Source organism: Talpa europaea (assembly GCF_964194135.1).
Source record: "Talpa europaea genome assembly, chromosome: 10".
Classification (NCBI taxonomy): domain Eukaryota; kingdom Metazoa; phylum Chordata; class Mammalia; order Eulipotyphla; family Talpidae; genus Talpa; species Talpa europaea.
Window position 1 is genome coordinate 118,017,952 of NC_140077.1, and position 27,675 is coordinate 118,045,626.

General features: G+C 46.8%; 1 protein-coding gene across 1 annotated transcript; it reads right to left on the minus strand.

Annotated features, from left to right (window-relative positions):
* Window positions 1-665: 665 nt before the first annotated feature.
* Window positions 666-27,606, minus strand: ADAD1 (adenosine deaminase domain containing 1; the record flags this gene model as incomplete). Its single annotated transcript, XM_084245615.1, has 11 exons — window positions 666-779; window positions 6,267-6,399; window positions 9,761-9,998; window positions 15,342-15,571; window positions 16,459-16,629; window positions 16,742-16,865; window positions 19,213-19,338; window positions 21,107-21,175; window positions 24,416-24,583; window positions 26,750-26,938; window positions 27,435-27,606. The coding sequence occupies 11 exons, from the start codon at window positions 27,604-27,606 to the stop codon at window positions 666-668; spliced, it is 1,734 nt and encodes a 577-aa protein (XP_084101741.1).
* Between the last annotated feature and the right edge of the window lie 69 nt (window positions 27,607-27,675).

The window sequence follows — 27,675 nt, forward strand, 5'->3', positions numbered from 1 at the left end:
TGGTGCTGCTGGACTGAGGGGCGGCTCTCCAGGGTGACCGAGTGGCCACGAGGCCGCGCCAGGCTCCAGGGCAGCACCAACGCCTGCTCCGGCGAGACCCCTCGCCCTGCCCCGTCGCGAGCGCGCCCCGCTAGCCGGCATGTGAAGGGCCGAGGGGGTCTTATTTAAGGCAAAGTTCATGATTCTCCGCTGGCCAGAACCCACCCGCACGCCCCGACCGGCCACGCTGCTCTGACGGTTCCTGTCTGACTCTCACGCATGTGGCGACTCCACTGAGCCAACAAGTGACCCAGAACCAACCATTTCCACTGTTGGATTCTAAGATTTAAAAAAAAAAAAAAAAAAGACGTGAAGCAGCGACACCAGAACACGGCGCTGAGCATCTCCTGTCTGGAAAGCTTTAAAGCACAAACTTAAGATAAATTCTCTAAAATACAGGTTTTATACCGTCTGCAAACACAACATGAAACGGTCATGTGCCACATCAAGTAAGCCCTGGTGTTTCGATGTAAACGGGCATGAATATTTACACATCTTCAGTGATCTTCGGACACTGCTTTTGCAAAACCGATTCTGAAAGCTGAAAAGCAATTTTTTAAAAATATGTTTAGCAGTCAAAACACACCAAAAAATAAAAGATTTTTAATACGACAGTGGCTGCCCGGTCACACGCTGAACTGCTCTATGCAGGGAGACTTCACGATCCAGGAGCCGTAGCCGTGCTGCCGCAGGTAGGACCTCAGCAGGGCCTTCGCTTCTTGGTAGGGGCCCGACATGCCCTGGAAGGGAGAGATGGCGTTAGCGCGTCACGGGCGGCGCAGGAAAGCAGCCGGCTGCTGCTCCAGTCTGGCACCCACGCGTTAATGAAAATTCTTTTGAATTCCTACTTGCGCTCAACTTCTCCAATCTGAGGCATTTCTCTTGCCAGGACCCCTACGGGGCAATTTTCCTTTTTTAGTATTTGAAGTGGAAGGGGCATGGTCCTCGCCAGACACGCCTGAGGAGGGAGTGCAGAGGAGAGAAAAGCCACCTGTAGCCCCAAACCGCACCCAGCCACCATCCGTCCTTTCACGTGAACAGCTGAACACCCAGCTGCTCTGGGGGGACTGCGCCCCGAGTCCCCTCACGCAGCTCGGGTCTGTGTTCAGTGGACTCCCCAGTGCAGCCACCCCTGCAGCATCTGTGCTTCCGGGCCCAGCCCCCGGCAGCCTGGATTCCCCATCTCCAGGGTTGCGCTTTCAGACACGGATGCACAGAGCCCCCTCGGGCAGCCTTGCGCTCCCGCCCGCTCCTGCAGCCCCACCGAGGTAGGCCCATGGGGACTGACTGCGTCCAGTGCCCCCCTCCGAGCCCCTCTGGGTGTGGCTGCGGCCTCCTGGGACGGGACCGAGGAGGCCTTGGCGACACGCCCCTGCGCTCACCAGTCTCTCCGCCCCGGCGCCCAGCAGCAGGGCCCCAGAGCCCCAGGCCCGAGTCTCTCGTCAGACGCATGGCTGCGGCGCTTTCTTGCTGTCCGATTGTTTTTTCATTTTCTTAATGATTTCTGAAAACCTAGTTCAAAACTTTTAAGTCCAAATGTTTTCGTCTTCTATAGCTTGTGCTCCCGGTGTCGTAATGAATATACATCTTTTCTCTAGAAGTTCATAGTTTTAGTTTTTGCAGGTCTGTGACCCATTTTAGAGCTAAATTTCTCATAATTAATAAAAGTTCTTATTTTTTTTTTTTGTTTTGCCCAGAAAAATCCAGCCACTGGTTGGAAGACTTTTTTTTTTTTAAGATTTATTTTTTTATGCATACAAGAGCTGGGGTACAGGCCAGAGGTGTGGGGGGTGAGAGGATTCACCAGAGACAAAGCGGGGAACAGAACAGGCAGACTGAAGTACGCTGCTGAGGGGGGCAGCGGGGAGACAGGAGAGGTCTGCTGCGCCCTGTGGGCTGCTCCCTGGCCGACGGGGGATGGAACTTGTGCTGCAGAGGCTGCAGATTGCTTCATAGCACGGTGCTGCACCCCTTGCGCCACCAGGGAGGTCAGATTATTTTTTTTCTCTTAGGTTTCCTTGGAGCCGTTGTACAAAAGCCAAGGCCCACAGAATGGGGTTACCTGGCTCTGCTGTGCAGGCGCCACCCGGAGGCCCGCCCGGCGCGCCATAAGCTCTGGAACCAGCCTGTTTCTCCTTTACACACTGCTTTACACACAGGCTTTCACGGCGTCTGGTTTCACACCAGCTCTTCAACCCAGCATCGCCAGCTCCCCTGGCAATCTGCCCTTTGCACCATCTTCAGCCTCGCAGTGAAGGTGCCTGCCAGCACTTGCTTTATGCTGTTGTGGAGGAAGCTGTTTCCTGGTTTTATATTTGAAGGTTCGTTCCTGGCGTGTTTTTTGGTGTTGCTCTTATAACCTGTGGTGAATTCGCACATGACAATTGTTTGTTTTTGGTAGATTCTACCAGGTATTTACAATCAAGGTTGCACCTTCCAGAAGTCAGCACAGCCTGTGTCTGTCCACAGAGTGGAGCTGAGGACTAAGGAGAGACAAGCCTCCCTGAGACAAGCCTCCCTGAGACAAGCCTCGCCACATGCCCGCGGCAGGGCCCCTCAGCCTCCTGCTCGTCCAGAAGGCCGCCGTTCCTTCTCCTTTGTTCAGCATTTTTATTGTCAATAGATTCTGAATTTCTGCTAGGTTGTTTTGATTTTGGATTCTGTGCCTCTATTGAGATGATGTAGGTTTTGAACCTGAATCTATTCATATTCTGTATTATCAAATGATGTTTGATGTTATGCCTTCCTGCACTCCTGGGACAAAATTCCTTGGTCATGGCAGGTAACCCCATTCATGTGTCACTGGTCTTCGTTTGCCAGTTATCCTGGTAAGGTCTGAATTTATGTTCCTCAGTGGTAATTGGTTTGTAGTTTTCATTTCCTGTGATGCTTTTGTCCGCTTTTGATACCAGGTTATACTGGCCTCATAAAATGAGTTGGAAAGTTTTCTATTTTGAAAGAAACTTTTGTGGGATTTGTATTTTGTTAATATATTTGATAGAATTCATCTGTACTCGCAGATTTTCTTTAGGAAAGAATTTTCCTATGCCCACTGCAGTCCTATTTGCAATTGCTAAGTTATAGTAACAGCCTCAGCACCCAAGGACAAAGTACCCACCTGACGGAGCACAACCCAGCAACAAACAAGAATGAGCTCCTGTGTGACTGATCACAAAAATCTACAAAGAGCTGCTGAGACCCAACAGAAACAAAGTAAATAATCCAGTCAAAAATGGGCAGAAGAGCTGAAAAGAGACTTCTCCAAAGAGGAAATGCAAATAGCCAACAGACATATGAAAAAATGTACAACATCACTTGTAGTCAGGGAAATGAAAATCAAAATTACGGTAAGATACCATCTCATACCAATGAGAATGGCACATATTAAAAAAACTAGCAACAACAAATGCTGGTGAGGGTGTGGAGAAAAAGGAACTTCCTGCACTGCTGGTGGGAGTGCACACTGGTCCAACCACTATGGAGAGCTGTGTGGAGATTCCTCAACCTGTTAAAGATGGAGTTTCCGTATGATCCAGCAACTCCACTCCTAGGTATTTACCCAAAGGACACAGAATCATTAATTCAAAAGGGCACCTGCACCTCTATGTTTATAGCAGCACTGTTTACAATAGCTAAGCTTTGGAAACAACCCAAATGCCCAAAAACAGATGACTGGATCAAGAAGATGTGGTGCTCATACACCATGGAATATTACTCAGCCATCAAAAAAGATAAACTCATGCCATTTGCAGCAACATGGATGGAGCTGGAAGGGATCATGCTCAGCGAAATAAGTTAGAAAGAAAAAGAAAAATACCGGATGTTCTCACTCATAGCAGGAATTTAGAAAACCTAAATAAGAGACCAGTAAAGAGACTAATTATAATAAGGAAAAAATCAAAAATCAACAAGCAACTGTAGACCAGAGACACACTAGTGGGAGTGGGGGAGAGGAGGGATTAGGGTCAAAATAAGAGGGGGTGGGAATTGTATGGGGAATATAACCATAATGAAAATGCACACATTGTACAAAGATGAAAAATGATGTAAGAATTACAGAAAATAAAATGAAAAAAAAAAAAAAAAGAGCTCCTGTGACTACAAAGAGCTGCAGGGGAAGCTGCTGAGGAAAGAAAATCCCAAGGAGAAAGACACATGCCAGACAGTCACTTCCATGTGCAACACAGAGAACAACAAAAGGTCTGCCGGAACCAAGCCAAAATTAACTCTCAGCATCTGACTGAAAACTGAGGGGAGGGGAGGGAGGCCCTTGGAGGGCGCCGGACCTGGAGGTGGCAGGCCTGAGTGTGGGCTGCTGTCAGCAGATAGAGACCGAGCCCTACTGCACCCCAGTAAACACGACCAAGAGCACAGCTCCACTTCTTCCCCCCAGCGCGACGCAGACACTCACCCCTTCGCCTGACTCACCTGGTCCGTCAACGAGACTCGTTCCCGATGCTCCCGACGGTCACTTCCGCATTCTGGGAGTCACATCCAGGTTTGGATCATCTTTGTTCTCCTTTTTCTCTCAGTTTAACCACCAGAGGATTATCAACTCTCTGGCTGTTCTCAGTGAACCAAACTTTCAGTTTTGCTGCTTGTTTTCTATTTCATTGATTTCCATCTTGCCCCACGAGTTCCTTCCTGCCACTCGCTTCCACTTGCTCTTGTAACTTCTTGGAAACTCAAATAGCTGATTTTAGGGTTCTCTGCCTTTCTAACATAGGCACTTAAAGTTATAAACTTCTAAGCACATTGGTTATATTCGGAACTGTGTAATGTGCTCTATTTTAAATTTTTATTCAGTTCAAAGTATTTCTGAATTTCCCTTACAATTTCTTCCTGACTCAGCAGAGCTGAAGCTGTTTAATCTCCAAATGTGTAATTCCCAGATGTCACTGTCACCAATTTCCAATTTAACTCCCCAGTGTTTAGAACATATTCTGTATGATTTTAGCCTTTTAAGCTGGAGACACGCTCCACGGTTTGGATGGCGGCGGGAAGGCCTCACACGTACCTTCCACACCACTGCCTTGCATTAACCCTGAGGGAGATGCAGGGATACCTCGAACTGCCACCACCTGCTCCAGCAGGACTGTAAACCCGGGCACAATGTTCTCCTGGCAAGGTGTGGCACTTTCAGCTGACAAAGCCGAAAATGCCCCAGGGCCCCTAGTGGAACCCCTGTGGAGGTGCAGCCTCGCTGCCCCCCGCCCCCTGCTCTGGCAGTGCCCTCAGCAAGGAGGGACCGGAGTGCCCAAAGCAGCCGCCTTGGGCCAAGTTGGAGCAGTTTCTCTAGAACTACCACTTTTGAATGTGTTCTGCCTTTAGTCAATTTCCAAAGTTGTGAAAAGTTTGGTTTCTGAAAGTTTTATCCAGTTTTTGTTATGATGTGATGTTGTTATTGTTCTGATGACCTTTAGTCCACCCAAACCAGAAACTGTCTAAGTGACCTTTTGTACTTAGTTGTTTCTGTACATACATGCTTCACAGGCTTTTCACGCACCATTATCTATATCTATACATCCTTAGTAAAATTCAGCTATCAGAAACAACTGGTTTTTGATAATATGGATGTGTCACATGATGGTAATATTCAAGTTATACTGTTCTGAGTGAAAAAAAAAAAAAAGTGAACTAGAAAACATCTCCAGTATGTTAGTACTTTAAAATATATGACTACACAGAAAAATATAATGCCAAGAAATGGAAATAAAATACTTATAAGATTAAGAGTATATCTGAATAGTAGGTGAAATTTCAAGTAATTTTTAAAAATTGTCAAATTCTTTAACAAGCAGTATGCTTGTAATACTAACAAGAAAAAATGTCTTTAGTATATGTGCTGCCGAAGCGAGCACAGAAAAAATGTTTTTAAAGAGAAAAAAATTATCTACATTACCTACTTAATCCAGCCTAAATCACACACTTCCCGCGGGGCTCTCACATGTATTGCTAGATCACTCAACACTCCGCAGTTAGCGCAGCGGGTGGGGACAAGAAATTTTATTACCTCTTTGCTTGCCCTACAAAGCCTGTTTTGCTTGTCGAAATAAGTAAATGAAGCAATGCAGCTACTTTCACAGCCACTTACACACCCACGTGACCCGACACGACAGCACTGTCTGCTTGGGCCGCTTTCCAAACACTTGTGCTACGTAGCATAGAATTACACTGTTGTCTCAACTTTTCTCTCTCTGGCCAGCAGCATTCCCGTGAAGACTTACCTTAGCTGCATGGTATGTACTGGCTTGGAGTAAATCTTCCCTTTTGGCCTCTTTGGCGAGCAGATTAAAGCGACTTAACATCGCAGCCTTACAAAGTCGACTTGCCATGGACACGCCGCTCTTGAACGGGGAGCTAAAGCAAAAAGGAAAGCGACGTCACAGATGACCTGTCACAGCAGAAGGGCTCACGCTGCCAACTGTGGGCTTACCTTCAACCCACAATCTACAAATACTTGTGAATTATGGGCGATGCACATAGTGAAATATACATAAAAAATAATTCTGAATGTTTACTTTCTGAAGCTAATTTCTTTAATGAAATTAAGTTAGTAACTCATTAAAAGTAACTTTTTCTATGAAATTATTAACTTACTAAATATCACATTAACTAGAGCAGGCTATGGACATTTGGAACAATTGTATCGTTTCGAGCAAAATTATCTTTGGTGATCTCAAATAAGGGAGTGGTTCCACCAGGGACTGGAAACATTTTCTGGGAGGTGAAGTGACCGAGGTCACCTTCACACAGGCAGAAACAACTGTCAAGGCTCGTGGAATGGAGGGGCCGCTGCCGCGCGCACATTCTAACTAGAACAGTGAGACACATGAGCCGTCGCCCCGGGTACTCAGGCATTCACTGTCCGGTCAGCAGGGTCCGCGGTCATGGGCCCCTTCACACTGCGACCGCCCCAGGCCACAAACCCCCCCCCCCGCCCCCAGGCCCTCTGTTCCTGTCTTCACATTCGTCATGCCGGGATGCCCCAGCCCTCCGCCGTGACTGCGGCTGAGCACCATCCCTGGGGTCTGGGCAGGTTTCACGACCGTGATGAACAGAACAGACGTCGTGCCCGCCCCGAGCCTCAGCCGCAAGAGACCTGATGCTCACACCTCGTGGAACCCGCTGGTCTCCACCAACAGCGCCACCCCGGCCCCCACCAGGTCCAGCCCAGCCGGCATGGGGGCACTCCTGCACCCAGAGCCGCCATTCTCGTTTCCTCGGCTCCCTGGGCAGAATCTTCTGTTGTGGGAACTTTTCAAACGATTCTTTTGGGCGTTTTTGGGTACGAAAAGAGCTCATAAGCAAAGAGTGGTATTTTCACCTCCACCTTTCAGTAAGCTGCATCTCTCACTCCTCCTGTCCAAATGCACAAGCAAATGGTGAGCAGCAGTGAGGACCACATCATGTCCGGGGACAAGGCTCTGCCACCGGCCTCAGGGACATCTCTGGACATATCTTCATAAATAACACAGACTTTGGCTATTGCTTTTTTCTTGAGTATCTTTATCTAGAACAGTTGTAGAGCTGTATTAGATGCCTTCTCAGAGTTTATACAGATGAAGATGTTTTATTTCCTAAATTATGACGACAAATAACACTAGTAAGAATTTCTAATCTGGTATTAATTCTACTGTGGTGCTTCCGTCACATTCCTGGGGGGTGGGGGAGCTGTATGAAGCTAGCACCTCATCACCCTGCTCCTGCTTCCTCAAGTTTTACTCAGGAATTTTCCTTGAATACAAAAGTCTACAACTTTGAAGAGGGGCAGCAGTTTTCAGATTCAAGTTTCAACAACACTCTTGATAAAGCATCAGCGTGCTTTCACCATTTGGGATAACAATGGAAGATTCAAGGTTTATAAAATTTCCTGAGCCACCTCAGAATGGTGCTTTCTTTGGGGAAAAAGTAGGTACCTTCTTGGTAACTTTCTTATGAAAATAACCTGTTCAGATTTTTCCCTCTTCTGTAGAGTTTTAGAAATAATTCCTTTTCTAGGAATTGATGACTTTCATCCAAGTTTTCAATTATATTTGCATGGTTGAACAAAGCAGCATCTTAAGATTCTTTTACTTTTCTCTTAGTTACTTCCTTGTTATCTTATATGAGATCAGCCAAATCACACATCCAGAAAATCCATGTTTTGTGGTTCTTTCTCTATTTTTCTAGCACTTAAATTTATATTTGTTTACTGTAGCTCTGCTATTGGCGATACAGATACTTTAGGTCCATGACTGTCACTCAACTTTGCTCCCACTGTATATGCCCTGCAAGTTCTGATGTTAGGCCTACAAATCCTTGTTTTCTAGACATTCTGTAGTTTAATTTCACATTTCCCCTTTGAACCAAAATGGGGAGAACTTTTTCCCCAGGAAAAGGCGTCCCCGGTATTCTGATTACGTCATTTATTGGCTTACTGCATCACATTCAGAGGATGTGGCCTTACCGCTTTTACTTTCCAGAACTGAAGACTTCGTAGCCTTACTTGCAGCCCATTTTTCTCAGTGTTCTAGAGGTTCACAGGAAGCAGGTGCATTTTATATTTTTATGATGCAGAGTTTTAAATACATTAATAAATTCTACACTATTGTTACTGAAAAATGCCATTATCTGTGTCATTGTCCCACCTAGCCACCACGACCTGAGAGGTGAATCACTGTCACTAGCAGTGCCGCTGTCTTCCTGTTTCCTCACGAACTCTGCTACCATGGTCTTTGTAGCACAAATATTCCTGTCTGTTTCTCTGGTGAGTTACACTTTCTATTGCTTTGTGTCCTGTGCTGCTCTGTCTGATATTTATTTTTCATCTGCTTTCCTTGTGCTTATAAACACCTCTGGCAAGCATTCAGCCTTCATAAATAAGCCACATTCATTTTAGCCGTATTAATTTCATCAAAGCAGTTACACTATCATTTCATGTTTTCAGTAAGCAGCTCCATAGTGTCCTTCATAACAGAGCTGCTCTGATTGCACATGTGCAGTCAATCTATACTCTTTATGCTGATATAAAGCATGACGTATGTGGTGCGTTCTGGCCGAGCAGCTGGCCCTGCACTGACCCAGCTCATGCCCGGGCATGGGCAGGACATGGGCTCACAGAATCCGTTTTCCCAAAGAAAACGATTGAACCTCACATTCAACTTTTAAGGTTCTTCATGACCAACGTAGTAACGTTCACACTAAAAGGGTCTAGTTTAACATGATCATCAGCAGCAGGAGTGTCACCCAGAAGCACTTAAAAGGTGCAGTGTGCGGTGACTAAGAAGTAAAATGGAAACATGTCCAAACTGGAACCCGGCTGTGTCCACACTATATACCACAGCCTGCGGGGATACTGTAAGAAGGACATGTGACAGTATAGTATTTCTCATACTTAAGAGTATGCTAAGTAACTTTGGGGCAGCACGTCAGAAATGCAGATTCCTGACCCCTAGCTGCAGAAATTCAGGCCCGGCAGGACGAATGGGCGAGTGGGCGAGTGTAGGGCCCTGAAGATGAGCCGCTGGCTCCACCACCTCCCACGCGGCTTCAGTATCTTAATGTAACTTCCTCAGGCCTGTCTTCTCATCAAAGATATATTTAAAAAATTAGAAGAATACCTGCAACACAGTAATAATCAATTAATGATAACTTAGTCCAGAAAATGTTCAAATAAACTGTATTAAGGTGTCTTTCTTATTTGCTTAGTGTGATTTTTAAAGAAATTAGCAATGCTGACCTTTCAGTGATCTTCCCACTCAGACCATCCACAATCTCCAGAGAAATGTCCCCTTGCGCCCAGTTCAGACTCAGGGATCTGCACTCTGAGGCTGCTTGCAGAGAACATGCAGAAGGGACCAGGCTGATATGAGGCCTGCTGACCAGGTAGAACATCGGGAGCTTGGAGGTGAGTGCATCGTCCACGCGCTGCTTTATGGCAATCTCCAGGCCCCTGGTGTCCTGGCAGCTCCCGTCACCTAGGAAGCAGGCACAGGCAGCTGCTGTCACCTGGGAGGCAGGCATGGGCACACAGGGGTCCAGTCCAGAAGAAAAGAGCAGGAACGAGTCACTGGAATAGCCTGATGTCCATTCTGTACCCTGGATACTACTCCCGTCCCTTCCCGACTCTGCTCTCTTAGCTCCTACGTTTCTTATCAGACAGTAAGCGACAGTCAGAATTTCCATTCAAAACAAAATCTACAGAAAATAATGACAATCCAGAGAACAAAAGCCAAGAACCTGAGTTGACCCAGAAAGAAACTGGTGCTTTTTGCAGGGTTCTGAAGAAGGAGCTGACTTGTCTGCAGTTCTTTGATGCAGCATGAAACCAGCAGGCAAACACGGCTGAGCAGCAGTCGGTGAAAGTTATTTTTCCACATTTGAGGGCCACAAACCGTCACTGTTCCAGTACCACAATGTGCCAGTTTCACAACAAAGTAATTTAAAGAATTGCCATTTCTGGTTAAAACTATGGCCAACACTATAAGCTTTGAGACTTCAGTGAAGATGATTGCTGGAAAAGGGCTCAAAATGAGGCAGATCATCAACACAGAATAATGGGCTGCATCGGACTTAAAAGTTTCACTTATAGCAGGTATACAAGGGAACCAAATAAAACACCAGTGTAAAAAAATAGTAACAGTACAAATCAAAACAAAGCAAAAACAGACAATTACAAACCAGAGACATCCTGCAGGGGAGGCGGCGGGAGAGGGATCAGAGGGAGGGAGGGCGGAGCACAGGGGACTGAGGTGATGGTGCACAGGTGCACGGGTGAAGGAAACTCTATGGGGACTACACCTGGGGAGGTGAGGGGAAGCAAATATTGTTTAAAAATGAACAATGATGTAAAAAATAAAAAAAATAATTAAAAATTTTTTTTAAAAAATGTAAAAAAGGTTGAGGAACAGGAACTTCTGTTTAAAAATTAAGTTTACGCCTATTGAGAAGCGAGAAACGCTTTAAAGCAGACCAGTCTCCCCAGGGTCAGAGGCTCCCTCAGAAACTGCTGCTGGGCAACGCACTTCATGGATCTGGCAACAGGAAAATGATGTGAAAAGAACATCGGCGGCTTCTTACACCCCTTTTCTAAATTCATCGTTGAATGTTCCACATCAGCAAGTACCGAGAAATGGAGGCTAAAGCTGGACTGGGCACAGAAAGGGTTGGGAAGAAATGAGGTCTGTGCAAAGTCACTTTGCCTACAATGCTGGGAACAGGTGGGTTTCTAGAGGCCATGCCAGCGTTCTGGATTTCGTGTGCTGGAGGCTGACCCCGGGGTGACGGTCCTTGCAAGGGGCTAAGCCAGTGTGAGCTTGTCACTTGGACGCAGCTTCACAAGTGGGTCGGGTCGGTGCCCTTGTAATGGAGGCCCAAGAGCTCCCTCACCCCTTTGGCCTAAAACACAGTGGTCTGTGAGCTGGAGTCTGCTGGCCGTAACGTCACCACAGCAGCCTCCAGAGTTAGGAGGAGTGACATGCTCAGACCACCCAGGACATGGGGTTCCTGGACACGCGCAGACAAGACGGCAGCAAGGTGACGAATGCCGCTGCGTCTGACTGAGCAAGACACATTTGGAAAGAAAAAGAATCTCTGCAAGTCAAACGCTGCGTGAGATTCCTCCAAAGATGAAGTACATCAGTATTTCAAATTCTTTAAAAAAATTTTTTTAAGATTTATTTATTTATTTATACAAGCCCTGGGTACAGTCAGAAGCGCGGGAGGGTGAGAGAATTCACCAGAGCCAGAGCGGGGAGCAGAGCAGGCAGAAGGACCGAAGGACACTGCTGAGGGGAGCAGCGGGCGGCAGGAGAGGTCTGCGCGCCATGTGGGACCCTTGCTGGCGGCTGGGGATCAAACCGGCGCTGCAGAGGCCGCGGGCAGCTTTGCAGCCCGGCGCTCAACCGCTGCGCCACCAGGGGAGGCCCAGTATTAAAAATTTTACTTTCTCCTTTCCACACGCAGGCTCTGACAATATACCTGAGGTATGATTTCATCACATCTTTAGGTTAAATCTTGTTCCTAGAAAAATTTCTCTCTAAAATCATGTCGTATTATTGGGAATCGTATTTGATTCCATTTGAAGTGATCTGAAGTAACATGAACCTGAAAGGTGACACCTAGTCAAAGACAGGCCTGCCCTGTCCACCTGGAGGAGCTTGCATGGGGGTGCACGAGGGCCAGCTAGACGCGCACATGGGACTGCATCCAGAGACACGGAGCCAACGCCCAAGGTCAGGAGTGACAGTGCCACAGGACACCTGCTGGGAATGCACCATGTCACTGTGCAGCCGGCGCTGGACAGGAGACACAGGCCAGATGCAGTTTGACTCTTGTGCCCCCGCCACTCACTGTACTTTATGTGACCTGTGCCCTGAGTGTGACGCAGCAGTGCCCAGCACCCAGCATACAGGAAAAGGAGTGTGAGAGATTATCAAGTCAGAACCCTTGATCCTGGATGCAGACAGATTAACACTGATGCCATTCCCACAGTATCTTAAAAGCTTCCCAGATAAGCCTGAAGTGTAATAAGAATAAAAGGATAGGGCCTCCCCGGGCGGCGCAGCGGTTGAGCGCTGGGCTAAGAAGCTGCCCACGGCCTCTGCAGCGCCGGTTCGATCCCCAGCCACCGGCGAGGGTCCCACATGGCGCGCAGACCTCTCCTGCCACCCGCTGCTCCCCTCAGCAGTGTATTTTGTCAGTCTGCCTGTTCTGCTCCCCGCTCTGGCTCTGGTGAATTCTCTCACCCTGCCGTGCTTCTGACTGTACCCAGTGCTTGTATTAAAAAAAATAAAAGGATAAAATTATCTTCAAACATTCCAGGCAGCAGAGTTTACCTAGTAGAAAATTAAAAGAATTTTCAAAAACTAAAAATTTCCACTCAGAGCACTTACTCGTGAAACTGAAGCCCTCAGAGCACAAAGCAGACCCGGGCAGAGGGAGAGGTATTGCCGAGGGGCAGACGGGGCTGGAAGGACGCTCAGATTCCTCACTCGAGGGACCGACCCTTGGCTGTCTACAGCCCAATAGCATGCGTCACACCTGCACTGTCTCTTTAACAGGACGCCACGTCTGCAGACACACCTTCCCAAGCTCAAAGTCTATACCTTAACTCCAGCTGTTTGTAAATATCTAAGCAAAGTGCACTGTCTTCCAGGCAACTCTGGATTGTTTTCTATTCAAACAGTAAACAGCTCTGCAAAAGCAGTTCATAGACACTTTTCTTCAAAAAGAAAAATACGATCATAAAATGATCACCTACAGCATAAAGTTTGTGTCTACAAACTTTTGGAAAAGTTAAATGAAGCCTTAAAATATCAGCACTCTATTTGTAACTGATGCATTAAATTAGCATTTTAAGAACCAAAATAAAGAATTGCGGAAGATTTTGTAAGCCTTAGAGAAAAGCGAACAAGGCCATGATAAGGATTAGACTTCAGCCATACCGTCACTTAGTACAGAATTAAAGGGAAGCAAATTTCAATTCTAAACCAGAATTTCTGACCGTTGAGCCCTACTCATAGGTACTGGAACTGGTGGCCTCTCTCCCCCACTCCTCATTCCTGGATGCTTTCACATGGGGCTCGGGGATCCCCGGCCAGGCCTGGCATAGAGTGTTGCAGTGAGACCGGTGCTCGCTGACTGGGAACGTCCAGTGGACTCAGATTCTGTCGGCTGCACACATCAGTCTTTTTCAGTGGGTGTTTAAATGAGCATCTTTCAAAGTGAGTCACTCACACCATTTGTACCAGAGTCACCTGGTGGTGCTCTGCAAAATGCAGAGCCCTGAGTCTCAACCCCCGCCCCCCCCCAGACCAGTAGTGATCACCATTTCCTCCAAAACCTGCATTTCCCAGATGACTGAGGTGCACCTGAGTCACTCATCTGCCACAGACAGAGCCAGAGAGTCTGCCGCGGATGGGCCACAGGAGCGCGCAGAGCGGCTGCATGAAGCCTCGTGTTCTTCCACTGCTACCTGGCGTGCCCCACTGCCAGGTGCCAGATGACCGCTAACACAACTTGTCCCAAACCATTAATGAAATACTAAATAATTTAAAGAGAAACACTATCCACCTTTTTCAAGAAACTAAACACTGTGAGGACTTAGATCGCACAAACGGCATCCTGCAGTCTCTTGCCCACAGAAGCCAGCGCAAGCCCCGCACCAAAGCTGTGGACTACGGAGCGCATGGGCATCACGGAGTCCTCACTGGCCTTCTTCAAGAAGGCCTGGCCTAGAGCCGGGAGGCGAGCCGAGGACGAGAGCAAATCTGCACAGGCTGAAAGACATCACGCAGCAGAGGGCAGAGGCCACAAGCACGTCGATGATGGCAAGCACCCTGAAGGTGCCCACAGCTCACAGCCCAGACGCTGTGTATGGAGGGCGCCAGGCTTCTCCACAGACAGCAAAGAGTGAGAGAGGCTGCCACCGCAGTGAGATGGAACCTAGCGCGGTGCGAGGATGGGGGAGCCTTTCCACTAAATATGCCTTTGAACCTTCTGAATTGTAAATCAAGTAACGTATTTCACATACGATGAAAACAAATTTAATATTAGAAAGCAGTGATAGCCATTTTCCTCTACAACAATGCCTCCACTTCAACAATGCCGACAAACCAATAAAAACTGTAATTTTATATACACATGGACTTGAAACACTATGTATAAAGAAATTCCCAAAGAACGAAGATGTACAGAACCACCCCTAAAAACTAGAAAGCTGGACCAAGAACAGCGCCCAGGGGATGCGAAGCTGGCACACAGCTGTTACCCAATCTGCACAGCAGGCAGAGGAGAAACCCACGACGACGGTGCCCACACAGGCAGTCAGACTAAACCAGCTACATAAGCGAGCCCCAAAGTTGTTTCCCAGTGCGATGACGTCAGGAGAACCACCCCGATAGGAATATGGTGCCTGGGACACCCCCACTCGCCTGCGCTGCTTCCGACTTGCCCGGTGGAGCCAAAGGGCCAGGCCCTAACTGCGAGGGCGTGAGGGGACCAAGCGGGCGTTTGACAGTTTTCTCATTTCAGTGATAACCGAGTAGGAGTTTTTAAACCTGGGAAGTTCAAAGCAGCATCCCCTTCAAAACCATGTGGGGGACAATCAAATATTGTGCAACAAAAGTATGTAAGAGAAAACACATCTAATTGGCTAACTAAAAATGCTAACTCTTGGCTTTCCAGTAAGATGCCACAAGACCTGAGTTTGAGACAAGTCACCCCAAAAGGGAAGAAGCGCAACAAAATAGTGGGCTTGTGCTTCTGCCCTGCACCCCGCCGGACACGCGACGCCGGGCGCCGAGGGCTGGGCCACTCACCCACGAGGATGCTGTTGATGTACACGGGCTGGATGAAGTGGCTCAGCAGGGCGCCCTGCACCCCCAGCACCTCCCACCGCGTTAGCTTGTCACTGGACGACATGCTGCTGACCCGGTTCACAACGTCAGCAGGGCAGTAAACGGTCAGGTAGACTTTGCCTTCAACGGCCACGTGAAGACTCAGTTCTTCGTTGGCTTCAAATGCGGATATGGAATGTGGATTGAGACGCCTAGAGAGAGAGAAAGCCCCACTTCAACAATGCTGACAAAGAATCTACAGTTAAGCATTTTTCTCACACACGACCTTGCCCATGTGCTTTCAGTCCAGCACCAGAGGGGACAGGCCAGGCAAGGGAGGCGTCCACAGGGACTTGGCCCAGAAAACTAACGCCAGACAGAAATCCTCCCCCTGGAGAGTGTCCGGCAGAGACAAACTTTATGTTATTGTTACCCCTGGGCCTCATGAACAAGGGAAAGACTACTTTGTGCCCACCACCATCTGTTGCTCTCTAGGAAATTTTTAAACTACGAAAGCAGGGAATGAAAAAAAATTTCATTCAAGAGTCAGTCCAAACAAAGTATGTTAAAATGATAAAATCTCAAATTAATTTTCTTAAAGTTTATCTCCAGGGACACTCACTGCTCTTATTTTAGGAGATTATTTCAACAAAATCCTAACCAGGGTTTTCTCTCTAACGGTGAGACCTGGACTGAGTTTTTTTCTTCCTTGTGCTTGACTGTCTCGTTAAATTTCAAGATGACTGATGTTCAGTTATCAGGGTAGTGTTTTGGCCAAAGAGTGACCTGAAAAGCAAACCATGTTGCTCGCCCCCGTGTTAGAGTTTGAACAGTCTAAGTCCTTATTTTCCTGAAGTTCACAAAGGTCTTAAAGCCAGAACTGAGATTTTCAAAAGCACAGGGGACAGTGCCAACTGAGTGCCTCGGTGTTAACAGTGGTCTCGGATCAGACCGAATGAGGGGTGGGGTGGGGGGGTGGGGGGCTGGCGCTGCAGCCTCAAGACAGGAGGGGCACATGGGTTTGGACTGCCACAGGGAGTCAGAAGTACGATGCGAGTGTTCTAGCCACTTTAAAAAAAACAAGCTCCACCATACTCACAACTGTGATTTTATCTGGGCTGATCCTTTAGGCAGCTGGTTCATGTAGAGGTAAATGTTGATATTCTGCTTGAGAGTGAGTAGGTCAGAACCTGGTTCGGTACAAAATATTGACTTTTCCATCATAGCAGGATTTTTACTGTAGAAGAGCAGAAGCTGCCGATAGAAGTACCTAAAATAAATTATTACGGTTTGATGGAGCAATGGACTTGACCTGCTGTCTCTCGAGGGGCACCGTCTCCCTCCACGCCAGCTGTGGGCCCTGACAGGTCCCCAAGGCCTACCTCAGCAGGGACCTCCTGGCGGTGACAACGGCATGCGTGTCATGCAGCACGCGGCCGTTGGGCCTGATGCACTGGCTGTAGTTGTACTCGCCGGTGCCCACCGCCACCACCTCGTGCTGTCCAGCTGGAAGGAAGGGGGTGGAATGTCAGCCCGACCCCCACTTTCACTCTACACTTCAGAGTAAAATACAGTGACCAAAAAGAGGAGGAGCCATCCCAGATGAGAGAAGGAGCGTCTTCCAGGACGCAGATGCTAGACACGCACCAGGGAGCCCTCGTTCCACGCCCCCTGCTCTGCCGCAGCGCGGTGCTGCCGTGGCCTCGGCTGCGCTGCCTCCACCCTGGATCATCTAGCTGGCTGAGAGTTTGTTTGAAACAGATCACACACAACCCTGCAATTGTTCTGAATCCACTTAAACTCTCAACAAAGCAAACTGCAGTTTCCCTGCTCTAAGAAACTTTTTGTTTTATTTTTTTATATATATATATTTTTTTATAGAGGCATGTTTTATTTATTTATTTGTTTTTTTGTTTGTTTTTTTGTTTATACAAGCACGGGGTACAGTCAGAAGCGCGGGAGGGTGAGAGAATTCACCAGAGCCAGAGCGGGGAGCAGAACAGGCAGAAGGACCGAAGGACACTGCTGAGGGGAGCAGCGGGCGGGCGGCAGGAGAGGTCTGCGCGCCATGGGGGACCCTCCTCCGGTGGCCGGGGAGCAGCCGGGGATTGAACCGGCGCCGCAGAGGCCGCGGGCAGCTTCGCAACCCAGCGCTCAACCGCTGCGCCCCTGGGGAGGCCCTCTAAGAAACTTTTTTTAAGGCAACAAGAGCCTCCTGCTTTCTCCTGCAGCCATGCTCTGCTGTGTGTGGCCAAGCCCACGTGGCCTGGCTCTGTGCGTCCAGATGGTGCACAGCTGCTCCCTCGAGGAGCTTGCGGGGTACCAGCCCTACTGCTGAGGACGAGGGGAGGAGCACAGGACCATCAGGGGAAGCGAGCACTGTGACTGCAGGTGGCCGTGTGGGGCAGGCGCTCCAGGCTCGGCGCCGGGCTCCACACAGCCCCCTGTTCACATTTCTGAACCCCTGCTTGCTTGCTCCACACAACTGCACTGGGCATCCAATCAGCCTACGTGTGGAGGGTTCATCCTCATAAACGTAAAACATTGTTTTTTATTCATCCTGTTTCATTTGCTGTGACCTCCATCCCATCGCACTTCTTGAAAATCTATTTCCTCTCTTCCCAGTCATGCCTCTTGCCACGCGGAGGTCGGCGCACCGCCACAAGTGCCTAAGTCGTAACTCTTAAGTCAGGTTCAGTCCTCTCATCTCTTCTTAAAGAAGTTGGTTGTGGTCACTTATGGCCCATCAATTCCTCTTATTCATCACAAATGGAACTTTATAGTTTTTACCCAAATGCCAAGTACTGTGCTAAAGATTTCATTTCTATCATCATCATCAACTCTAACAACTCCAGCAGTGGCGGCCACTATTTCCATTCTTGGAAACAGGAAAACTGAAGCAGAGATACCGCGACAACCCCGCCCCGCCCCAGCAGGGCGCTGGCTCTGATGCTGGAGCCCGGGCAGCGACTGCCATGACCTCTGCTGAGGCCCTCGCGCCACCACCCGTCTCACCAAATACAGCTCTCGGTGGGCTTTTAAGCCCCTCCCTAACCTGGTGCCGCCCGGGCCCGGCCCGCCTGTGCTGCCCCATGCACCCCAAACGCCAGCAGCGGTCACGCCCATCTCGAGGCCTAGCAGCTGTCTCACTCCCACACTCTTCCTCCACACCCTTCTCTAAGAATGCCAACTCCTACCACCCTTCAAGTTTCAGCTGACCTCCCACCCATCCCCAGAGATTTAACCCCGTCTGTTCACTGATCCAGGAGCTCTCATGCCTCTTTTTCTTACAATTTCCAATTGTCATCATCAGAGACTTTCAACGAGCTCATAAAAACTCCTTAAGAAGCAAATCTCAAACTGCTGCTGTATCATCTACTCAGAAATCAATGTATCTTATCCAGGGATCAATAAAAAATGGAAACATTTTCATTAATGATCAAGCCAGACCACTAGCAGGTAAATAAAAGGTAAAATGTAGCTGCAATCATCGCACATCCAGAAGAATAAAGATGACTCTGCACCTTACATCCTGTCCTGCTGGGAAACGCGTCAGCTTTGCGGCGCCCTTCCCTTCTCCACATCACGGCGGGGCGGGGTGCGGGGCTGGCATTGGCCCACAGGCCCCTCACCATGCTGCGGGGCTCTGCTGGCTCCCGCTCAGTAACGATCCCCACCTCTGAGAACCTTAGAACACTATGACCCACACCCACTGGGAAAGCCCACTTCAGACCAATGCAGCACCTCTGTCAACAGGAGCAAAGACAGTGAAGGTACTACCGAAATACGTTCAGGCCATTAGGTATTTAGGGATCCTTCTACAAAGCAATACAAGCCAAAAGTTTGGACTTACCTCTCTCAATTATAAAAGCAGCCAATGAATTACTACATTTTAGATATTCTGAATTATTAAAAATTAGTTGATTAAATGTTTCTTTAACAATCAGCGAAATCTTTGCATACTGAATGTGTCTCCCTTCTAGGAAAAAAAACACACTATTAATTTGAAGAGCATGATGCTTTTTCCACAGTGCGACTATGAATCCAATTATGACATTACAATTAGATGAGCTAAGAATTCATAGGTATCTAGGAAAAGTTATCATTTGTGTCTTGATTGAGATTTTAAGGCATTCAATTTTAACAGAACAAGCTGCCTTCTTACAATAAGAGGCTCATAATGTGCAATTGAGTACATGAAACAGCTCTGTTACAGGGCAGTCTGCACAGACCATACAGCTAGAGCTCACTGAAGGCCAGCAGCAGTCTCCCCAAGCTCTGTGACAGACAAAACATGCTCCTTTCTGCTGCAGACAGTATGGGAAAAATAGGCAATTTCCTCAAAATATTAAAAATAGAACTTCCATATGATTCTGCAATTCTATTTCAGGTACTTATCAAAAAAAAAAAAAAAACAAACCACTAACTTTAAAAGATAGCTGCAGCCCCATGTTCATGGCAGCACCGTTTACAAGCATCAAGTGCTGGAACTTAAATGTCCCTCCATGGATGAGTGGACAGAGATGTGGCATACCTACACAATGGAATATTATTCTGCAAGAAAATCCTGTCATTTGCGACATGGATGGACCTTGAGGGCATTATGCTAAGTCAGGCAGCAAAAGACAAATGCCACATGATCTCACATATATGTGAAATCTAAAAAAACCCACCAAACAACACCCCCCCCCCACCCATAAACAAACCAAAAATCTGAGCTCATGGACACGTTCAAACAGATTGGTGCTCACCAAAGGTGGGGGCAAGGGGTTGGGTGAAATGGGAGAAAAGAGGTTAAAAGCATACTCTGCTAACTGTGTTAAATTCGTTTTAGCTAGCCCTCGTACACGTTCCTGTTTATATTTGTTAACACTGAATTTTTCTATGTTAATACTGTGAATGCTCTCTTCTTGGCAGAAACAGATAAAGTCATCATCAAAGAGCAAAAGAACAATCACAACGCTAACCACAAAATGAAGTGCTGAGGGGAAAAAGAATTAACTACTGGGTCTATTCTTTCATCTAACCACAAGCATACAACGTGGAGGTGCACATTATAATTGAATGTTAGCTTAATTTTCACTTAAGGTGTACAAACTGCTTTTTGATTCTTAGGTAGTAAAATATGGAAAAGAGGTACTCAACAACTCAGCCCTACATTATCATCAGAAACTCATGACACAGGAAAAGGACTGTTCATTTAACATTTTTTAAAGTTAACTTTTTTTTTTAACTGAGACAGCCAGCAATACACATTCAGAAGTCTCCTCTCTAAATGTAACTACTACTACGGGTTTCTTGGACATTTTGAGAAAATCTGCGAACCTGAATCACTGTGAATAACAAACCCACCGATGGAACTGACTTTTGCTTGGTCTTGGGCCCCACTGGGGAGCAGACCTCAGTGCCGCCAGCGCCCCCTCAAGGGCAGCACAGGGAACGCGCCGCCCTGAGCCGTGCACTGTGGGGTCAGACTCGCGGTCACAGTAGTCTCACAAGAGCAGTCATGGGCAACTCGTCAACCATCTCCTTTGGTTCATCAGAAATGAGTCACTTCTCTCAGCTTTCCTCCCCACTCCTCATCTTTCTTTCAGAGAATGGAGAGAAACTCCCCATTTTGTACCAGTGTGACAGTTTTAAATGATAAATTCTAATGCCTATTTTCATACCTGCACGTTTTAATTACATTGCTACACTTTTTAATGGGTTTGCTTTTCTTAAAAAAAGAACAAAAAGGACTTTCATACCATAATGCACTTTGGAGACATAAGCTGGTTCCGGGGAGACAACAGGCTCTGCAGGGATAGGAGGGGGGCCTGGAAAGAAGCAAGACATAGGAAAGGTCAGTGCCCCCAAGAGCAGGCTCCCTCTCTGCAGTGAGCAACCAGAGAAGCGTGGTCTTTTCCTGTATACTTCTGCCAGCTCTAGGCCACCAAATAGCCATTCAGGTCGGCCCCCCCAAAAAATGACCTCATGTTACTACTATCATACTTTAAAATACATGCAACATTGTGAAAAGCAGCTACAATGGAACCCTGTTTCAAATGCTTTATGAGCAATTTCCTATGAACAGTAATACTGCCCAAAACATTTTAAATTAACATCCTAACAAAAGTATCAATTTTAATGTTATTTCACCAGACAGTTTTTCTAGGGAAATACCACAAAGTTTTCAAAGCTTTTCAATTCCATTTTTTGCAAGTGGCTCTTCCAGTTTGGTTCCCAACTTAGAGAATCTGAAACAAACAAGAGCAGGACAATAAACCGAAGGACAAAAAAGGCAAGGACAGCGGGACTGAAGAGGCTCCAGGAGCAGAGTCAGCACGTCTTGAGTCTCACTCACGGAGAAAGCGAGAGCTGCTGGCCAGGACTCAATTTTGAATTAAGATGAGAAATGGTTCAACACACAGCAGCTAGCAAGGCAAGCCTGACAACGCCATCCTGGGGGGCACACAGTCAACAATGCCAACCAGTCATACCAGCTGGCCTTTCGATAAGCACAACTTCAAAAACTCAAAGATGGTTTTTTCCCTTTACTCGCGTGAGTAGGGCTCAAGTGGAATGAAAAATACTAAAGATATTAAATCCAGCTTACAAATAATTAAAATAAAGTGACTGTACAAGTTGGTCTCAACTTTTAAAACACCACGTACAAAGAGGCAAAATAACATTGAAAAGGAAGAACAGAGTTGAAGAATACATGCGTTTATTTCAAAACTTAATACAAGTGACAATAACCAACGCACTGTGGTAATAACATAAATACAGGCACACAGACCAGAGCACCCATAATTAAATCTGTGTTATGGTCAAATGATTCTTGACAAGGTACCACACCACGCAGTGGGCAACGTAACAAAGGAGGCTGGAAAAACTGCATATCCACAGGCAAGAAGACAAAATGGGGGCCTCACCAAACAGTAAGTACAAAACGAACGGGCTGTGGATCAAAGACCCAAGCATCAGTGCTAGACCTCGCAAACGCAGAAGAAAACACTCGGGAGCTTCCTGACCCTGGGTCTGGTCATGATTTATTGGAGAAGACTCCAAAAGTATAGACAACAAAAGAAAAAATAGACAAACTGAACTTTAATACCATTAATAGCCATTAATAACAGTAAAAATGCAAATCATATGATGCATAAATATATATAAACATAAGGAGTAATTTCATATTGAATTAAAAAGCTATCCATAAAAAAATAAATCATTGCATTTATAGGTCAAATAACATGTACAAAATAAGTCAAAGTATTTTACTAAAAAATCCTGAGAAATGACAATGAATTTGAGAGCAAAAAATTTGGTGAAGGGCGTTGATATTCAAGTTTCACTTCTGTAGTCCAATTTTTGAGCTTAGATTTTGAATAAAAATGGGACATCTGAGTTACCTCTTCAGAAAAAAAAGTGTTTTACTAAAAAGAACAAAAAGAAGTTTCTAGCACCAGCACTTACAAGACATTTACCATCACCACCATATCTCAGCCCAAGACAGACACAGTGCCTATGTTAAATTCAGTGGTGGTAGAATTATTTGAGAAAACAATGGCCTACAGTGTATATTGCCCACAGGTTAAGAATGTAACCTTCTTTGATGATTTTTTTAAAACCCCCCCTCAGGCTGGTTGGAGGGGCTCATTATCGCAGGGTAGGGGTGAAAGTCCTGCCCCCTGCTGGCCTCCTCTGTCTCTGACACCCTGCACAGGCATCTAGCTTGCAAGAGGGCTTTGGTGCAGCTCTGGTATTGGGCTTGGTGGGTGGGGACAGGCCCCACCAAACAGAAAACAACAGGAAAATGAACGAAACACTAAATACTTATTAAATCCGAAGTATGACAAGCTACTTGAGAACGATGAGAAAGCACACTGAGACTTATGAGATCGAGCTGAATAAATCGTTTTTCATTACTATATGAAGAATTCAACTGAAAGAACAAAAAGGAGAATATTACAAAAGAAAAACTGAAATTAATAAACCAAAAACAAAAAGCCCAGTAGAAGAAATAAAATAGTGTTGCTCTGAACTTTAAAAGAATGAATTTACTGTCATTGCTTTAGTCAAATTTAAATGTTTTTAAAAGTTGCTTTGTTTTGAGCCTCCCTAGAGATGCAGGGGTTAAAGACAGCACTATCAAGCTATCGGCAGCCACCAGAGAATGAGGTGGATCCCCGGCCAGGGAGCTACCCACAGGGTGCAGCAGACCTTTCCTGTCTCCCCACTGCTCCCTTCAGCAGTGTATCTCAGTGGATCCATCAGTTCTGCTCCCCACTCTGTCTCTGGTGAGTCTTCTCACCCCCTGCACCACTAGCCTACACCCCAGTTCTTGCATGCAAAAACAGATCTTTAAAAAAAAAAGTTGCTTTGTTTCCAGTTAAGTCAAAATGTAATCGACCATCAAATAATTATTGACAACAACTGTGTACTGTGCTAATGTAGCCCTCAGGCTGATGGCTGTAGAGGATGACTCCTATGTGTCCTTTCCAACGCGGGTGAAGGGCTTGCATGCACTGCTAGTAGCCCTTACAGCAATCATCTGAGCCCCACCCTCCTTTTCAAAAGCCTAAGTGAGATTCAGAGGGCAACTAACTTGTGTGTCCAGTATCACTGTTCCTTTGATCCAAGCAATCTAATTCTGGAGTTTTTATTAACCGACATGCTTTACTACACTTTAGGCCATTATTTTCTCAAAATAATTCGAACTTCACTGAGTTTAACACAGGCAAATATCACAAAACTGCATCAGAAACCTCCAAGTAATAAATATACGGCATTAGGTGCAAATACCAGGAGGCTACGGAAAAATCAGGTCAGGATTGCAAGTCACCACAATCTGACAAGTCACCAGACAGTTCAGCAACACAACTGTATCTCTTATTGCTGAAATATTTACCACTAAGTACCTGAGCAATCAAAGCATCAAGGGAAGAAGTTATGCAAATCCTGCTACTTCCATTCTCCTAATGTTGTCAAGTAGCTCTTCAATAACAAAATTTCCAGGTGATTCCTTCTGGAAAAGAATACACTTTACTAATACTTTATAATCAAAGGGTATTTACCTGATGTTTCTGAGGTCCTTGGTTCAGGCTCCTCCAACTGTAGCAGCTCATCAAGAGCTAACTTTGCTGCATTGGATCTAGACTCCTTTTTATTTTGTCCCAGTCCAGTCTTGTATTGAATACCATCCACCACGGCACAAAAAGCAAAGTATGGTCCCATAACATTACCTTGAAAAAGAACTCAGAATGAATGCTACAATACATCACAGCATGATCTGGCAAATGATGTCTTATAAGGGAAAACCACCCAGTGCAAAACTTCTCGAAAACCGTCTTGGCCTATCGGTCTTTCTGCAGGGCAGATGCAGGGCAATAGCTCAGTGGGCCCGGAACTAGTGCTGATAAACCCATCCAGCAGTTGGCGTGGCTGCAGATCAGGGCAAGCAGCAAGGCCAGCTTTAAAGAACATGGGATGACAGCGTCCCGAGTACTATCTGGCAAGGGTAAGCAGGCAAGTTATCTATCAAGTGAGTGACGGGAGGTAGAAAGTGCAGTGTCTGGTAATATCTCTCTCCTTCTAACTTTCAATACCAACAAAGCTGCACTGCTCCCACCCTTGCAGGGCCCAATTGTCTTATAAGAGAAGGGACCCTTTGAAGATATCCCAGGCACACAACAGTCATGGTAAGCAACGTGGTGAGCAAGTCACTGCTTCAGGGCAGGTGGGGAGGGGAGTTCACCAAGAAAACCGAGGCAGAAATAATAATTTTTTAAAAAAAGTGTAAAGAATTTAACTTAATGACCAGTTGCCCAAGATTCCTAAAGGAATTACTTTTACACAACTACTTTTAACTTATTTTCATGCTTCTCTAATGAGAAATGAACTGGAATCAATTCCTAAATTTATAGGACAAAAAACTGCATTTCAAGCTTTGCTTGTTGGTATTCAGATTCCAGTAGGTCTCCTGGACGCTCTGGTTGTCAATGGCTGGGTACACAGTCACTCCGCAGGGACGTCATTAGCACTGTTTCCTCATCACATATAACATTAGCTGCTAGAGCTTGGTTTTACGAGCAACTTGTGGTTCCACTTGAGCAGACGGCATTTCTCAAGTTCCTTCCTTCACTATCACCTGGGCACCAATCCAAATTTACAAACCAGAGTTTATATATTCAACAAGTAGCTGAGATGATTCTTTGAGATATTACACATCTAATTTGTTAACAAGTACCTTGCATTAGTGTGGAACATTGAGCTTCACCCTCTTTATACCCCCAGGATCTCAAACTTTAGAGCAGATCTAACCCACCTGAAGTGCTTGTTAAAGATACCAACCCTCTGGTCTCACTACCAAACCCATCCAGATTAACTAGCATGCAAGATAAACATCATTAATAATCAATGGAGTGTGGTTTTGAGTAGTTTCCACTCAGGTCAGTGATTATTTGTCCTGAACATGGTTTTTTTTTTTTCTTCCCTTACCCAGAAATGAAGCCCACAGTATTGCTCACAGACTGATGCAACCTAGAGTGACAGGACCTGGAAACCCCACTTTCCACAGTGAGACCCTATTTCTGAGCCTGTTATTTCATCTAGAACAGATTAGAAACTTGACTTCATCATGATAATCTTTACTATAATCTCAAAAACTTAAAGTTCTTTTGAAAAGATGCTAACCTTGAGATCATATGGCAATAGCACCAGGAAAACTAAAGAAACCAAACAAGCTGACAGTGCCTGAGCATATACTTAAAAAAAGAGACTAATTATTTCTCTTGTCTGTTCATGACTCTTAAACCACCGATCCTCTTATCCACTTTCTTAAAGTTCTTCCTAACTACCAATCATAAGGCAAAAAAATCAGAAGCTGCTTTCTGGACTTTTCTGATCTGTGGAACTCCCCTGGCCTTCCCCAGGCAGCCCTCAGGTGGGTCTCAAAGGGCCATTTAAGAGAGAAAAGTCACAGACAAGTCCACACACAAAGCATCAATCATCTAAGTACTACTTTCACCTCTTGTCCTTGAATTTCAGATACCAGATTTGACCATCAATTTGCTCAGCAGTCATCACAGAACCCTTCTGATAAACAGTTCAAATATTTAACATCCCCACAAGTTTATTTTACAATAAATTTATACCCCCAAGCAATGCACGAGGCTGATGAAATTTCAGTTCAACTAGCCACACATGAGAAATTTAAAGTTCAGCGACTGTGAGCTGTTTCAAGAGGCTCAAAAAGTGTCTGAATATTTAAATTTCTGAAATACACGCCTCAAAACACACTAGTAGCGTTTAGTAGCCCCAACATTTCACGTATGTGGAAGAAAGTTTAGCACCACTTGTAACAGGGAATCATTCCAGCACTATTATCATCAGACAATTGTTGCACCTGCCTGTTGTTACTGTTTCCTTAAGGTCAAGTTGGACCCGCTGCATTTGTGCAAACTGGTGCAATGCTGACACGGGATTTATCTCTCCACGCTTGTATTTCATTATAAACTCCTTGGGTATTTTTTTTGGAGGAAGGACAGGATTTGAAATAGATGAAAGACTTTTGGAAAGCAATGGTTCTGGAAAATTACCTAAAAATAAATGCTTATGGTTGTCAATTCGGTAAAATAAAAACGAGCAGAACAAACGCATTTAACCCTCCCCCCGCCAAGCGCCACACACACACACACACACACACACACACACACACACACACTCGTCATATATTCTCATCGCAAGTTTCCAGCAAGGGTGTGGCACAAAGATGCGCGTCACGCGGCGCCCTCGCAGGCCCTGAATTTGGGCGACGCCGAGGGCTTTCGGGCTTTCGGAGGTCAAGCGGCCTTGGGGCGGGGCGGGCAAGAAGCACGCCTGGGACGGGAACCGCCCCTGCCCCCGGCCCCGCACCACGTTTCCCGGACTCCAGGGGCTCCGGAGGCCCGTCCTCGCCTGCACGCGGCCCCAGCGCCTCGGGGCGCGCCTCCCGCCCGCCCGCCCGCCCGCCCGCCCGCCGGCCGGGGAGAGCGGCTGGGCCGGCAGAGGGGCGCCCTGGGCCGCGGGCGGGGGCGCCCCGCCAGGCAGCCGCACCCGTCACTGGCGTGAGCTTGGAGGCCATGCCCGCCAGGCCGCGGCTCTCGGCGGGGAAGCCCGCGGGGGCGGCCGCCGTCTGCGGAGGCGGCTGCTCGGGCAGGTTCTTCTTCAGCATCTGGGCGAAGCTGGGGGCCCGCGGGCTCGGGAACCAGTCGTTGCTGCCGGACATTTTCTCACCTGCGGGTCACAGCGAGTTGGCCAGAGGCGGGCCCGGCGCGCCCCCGCGCCCCCACCCTAC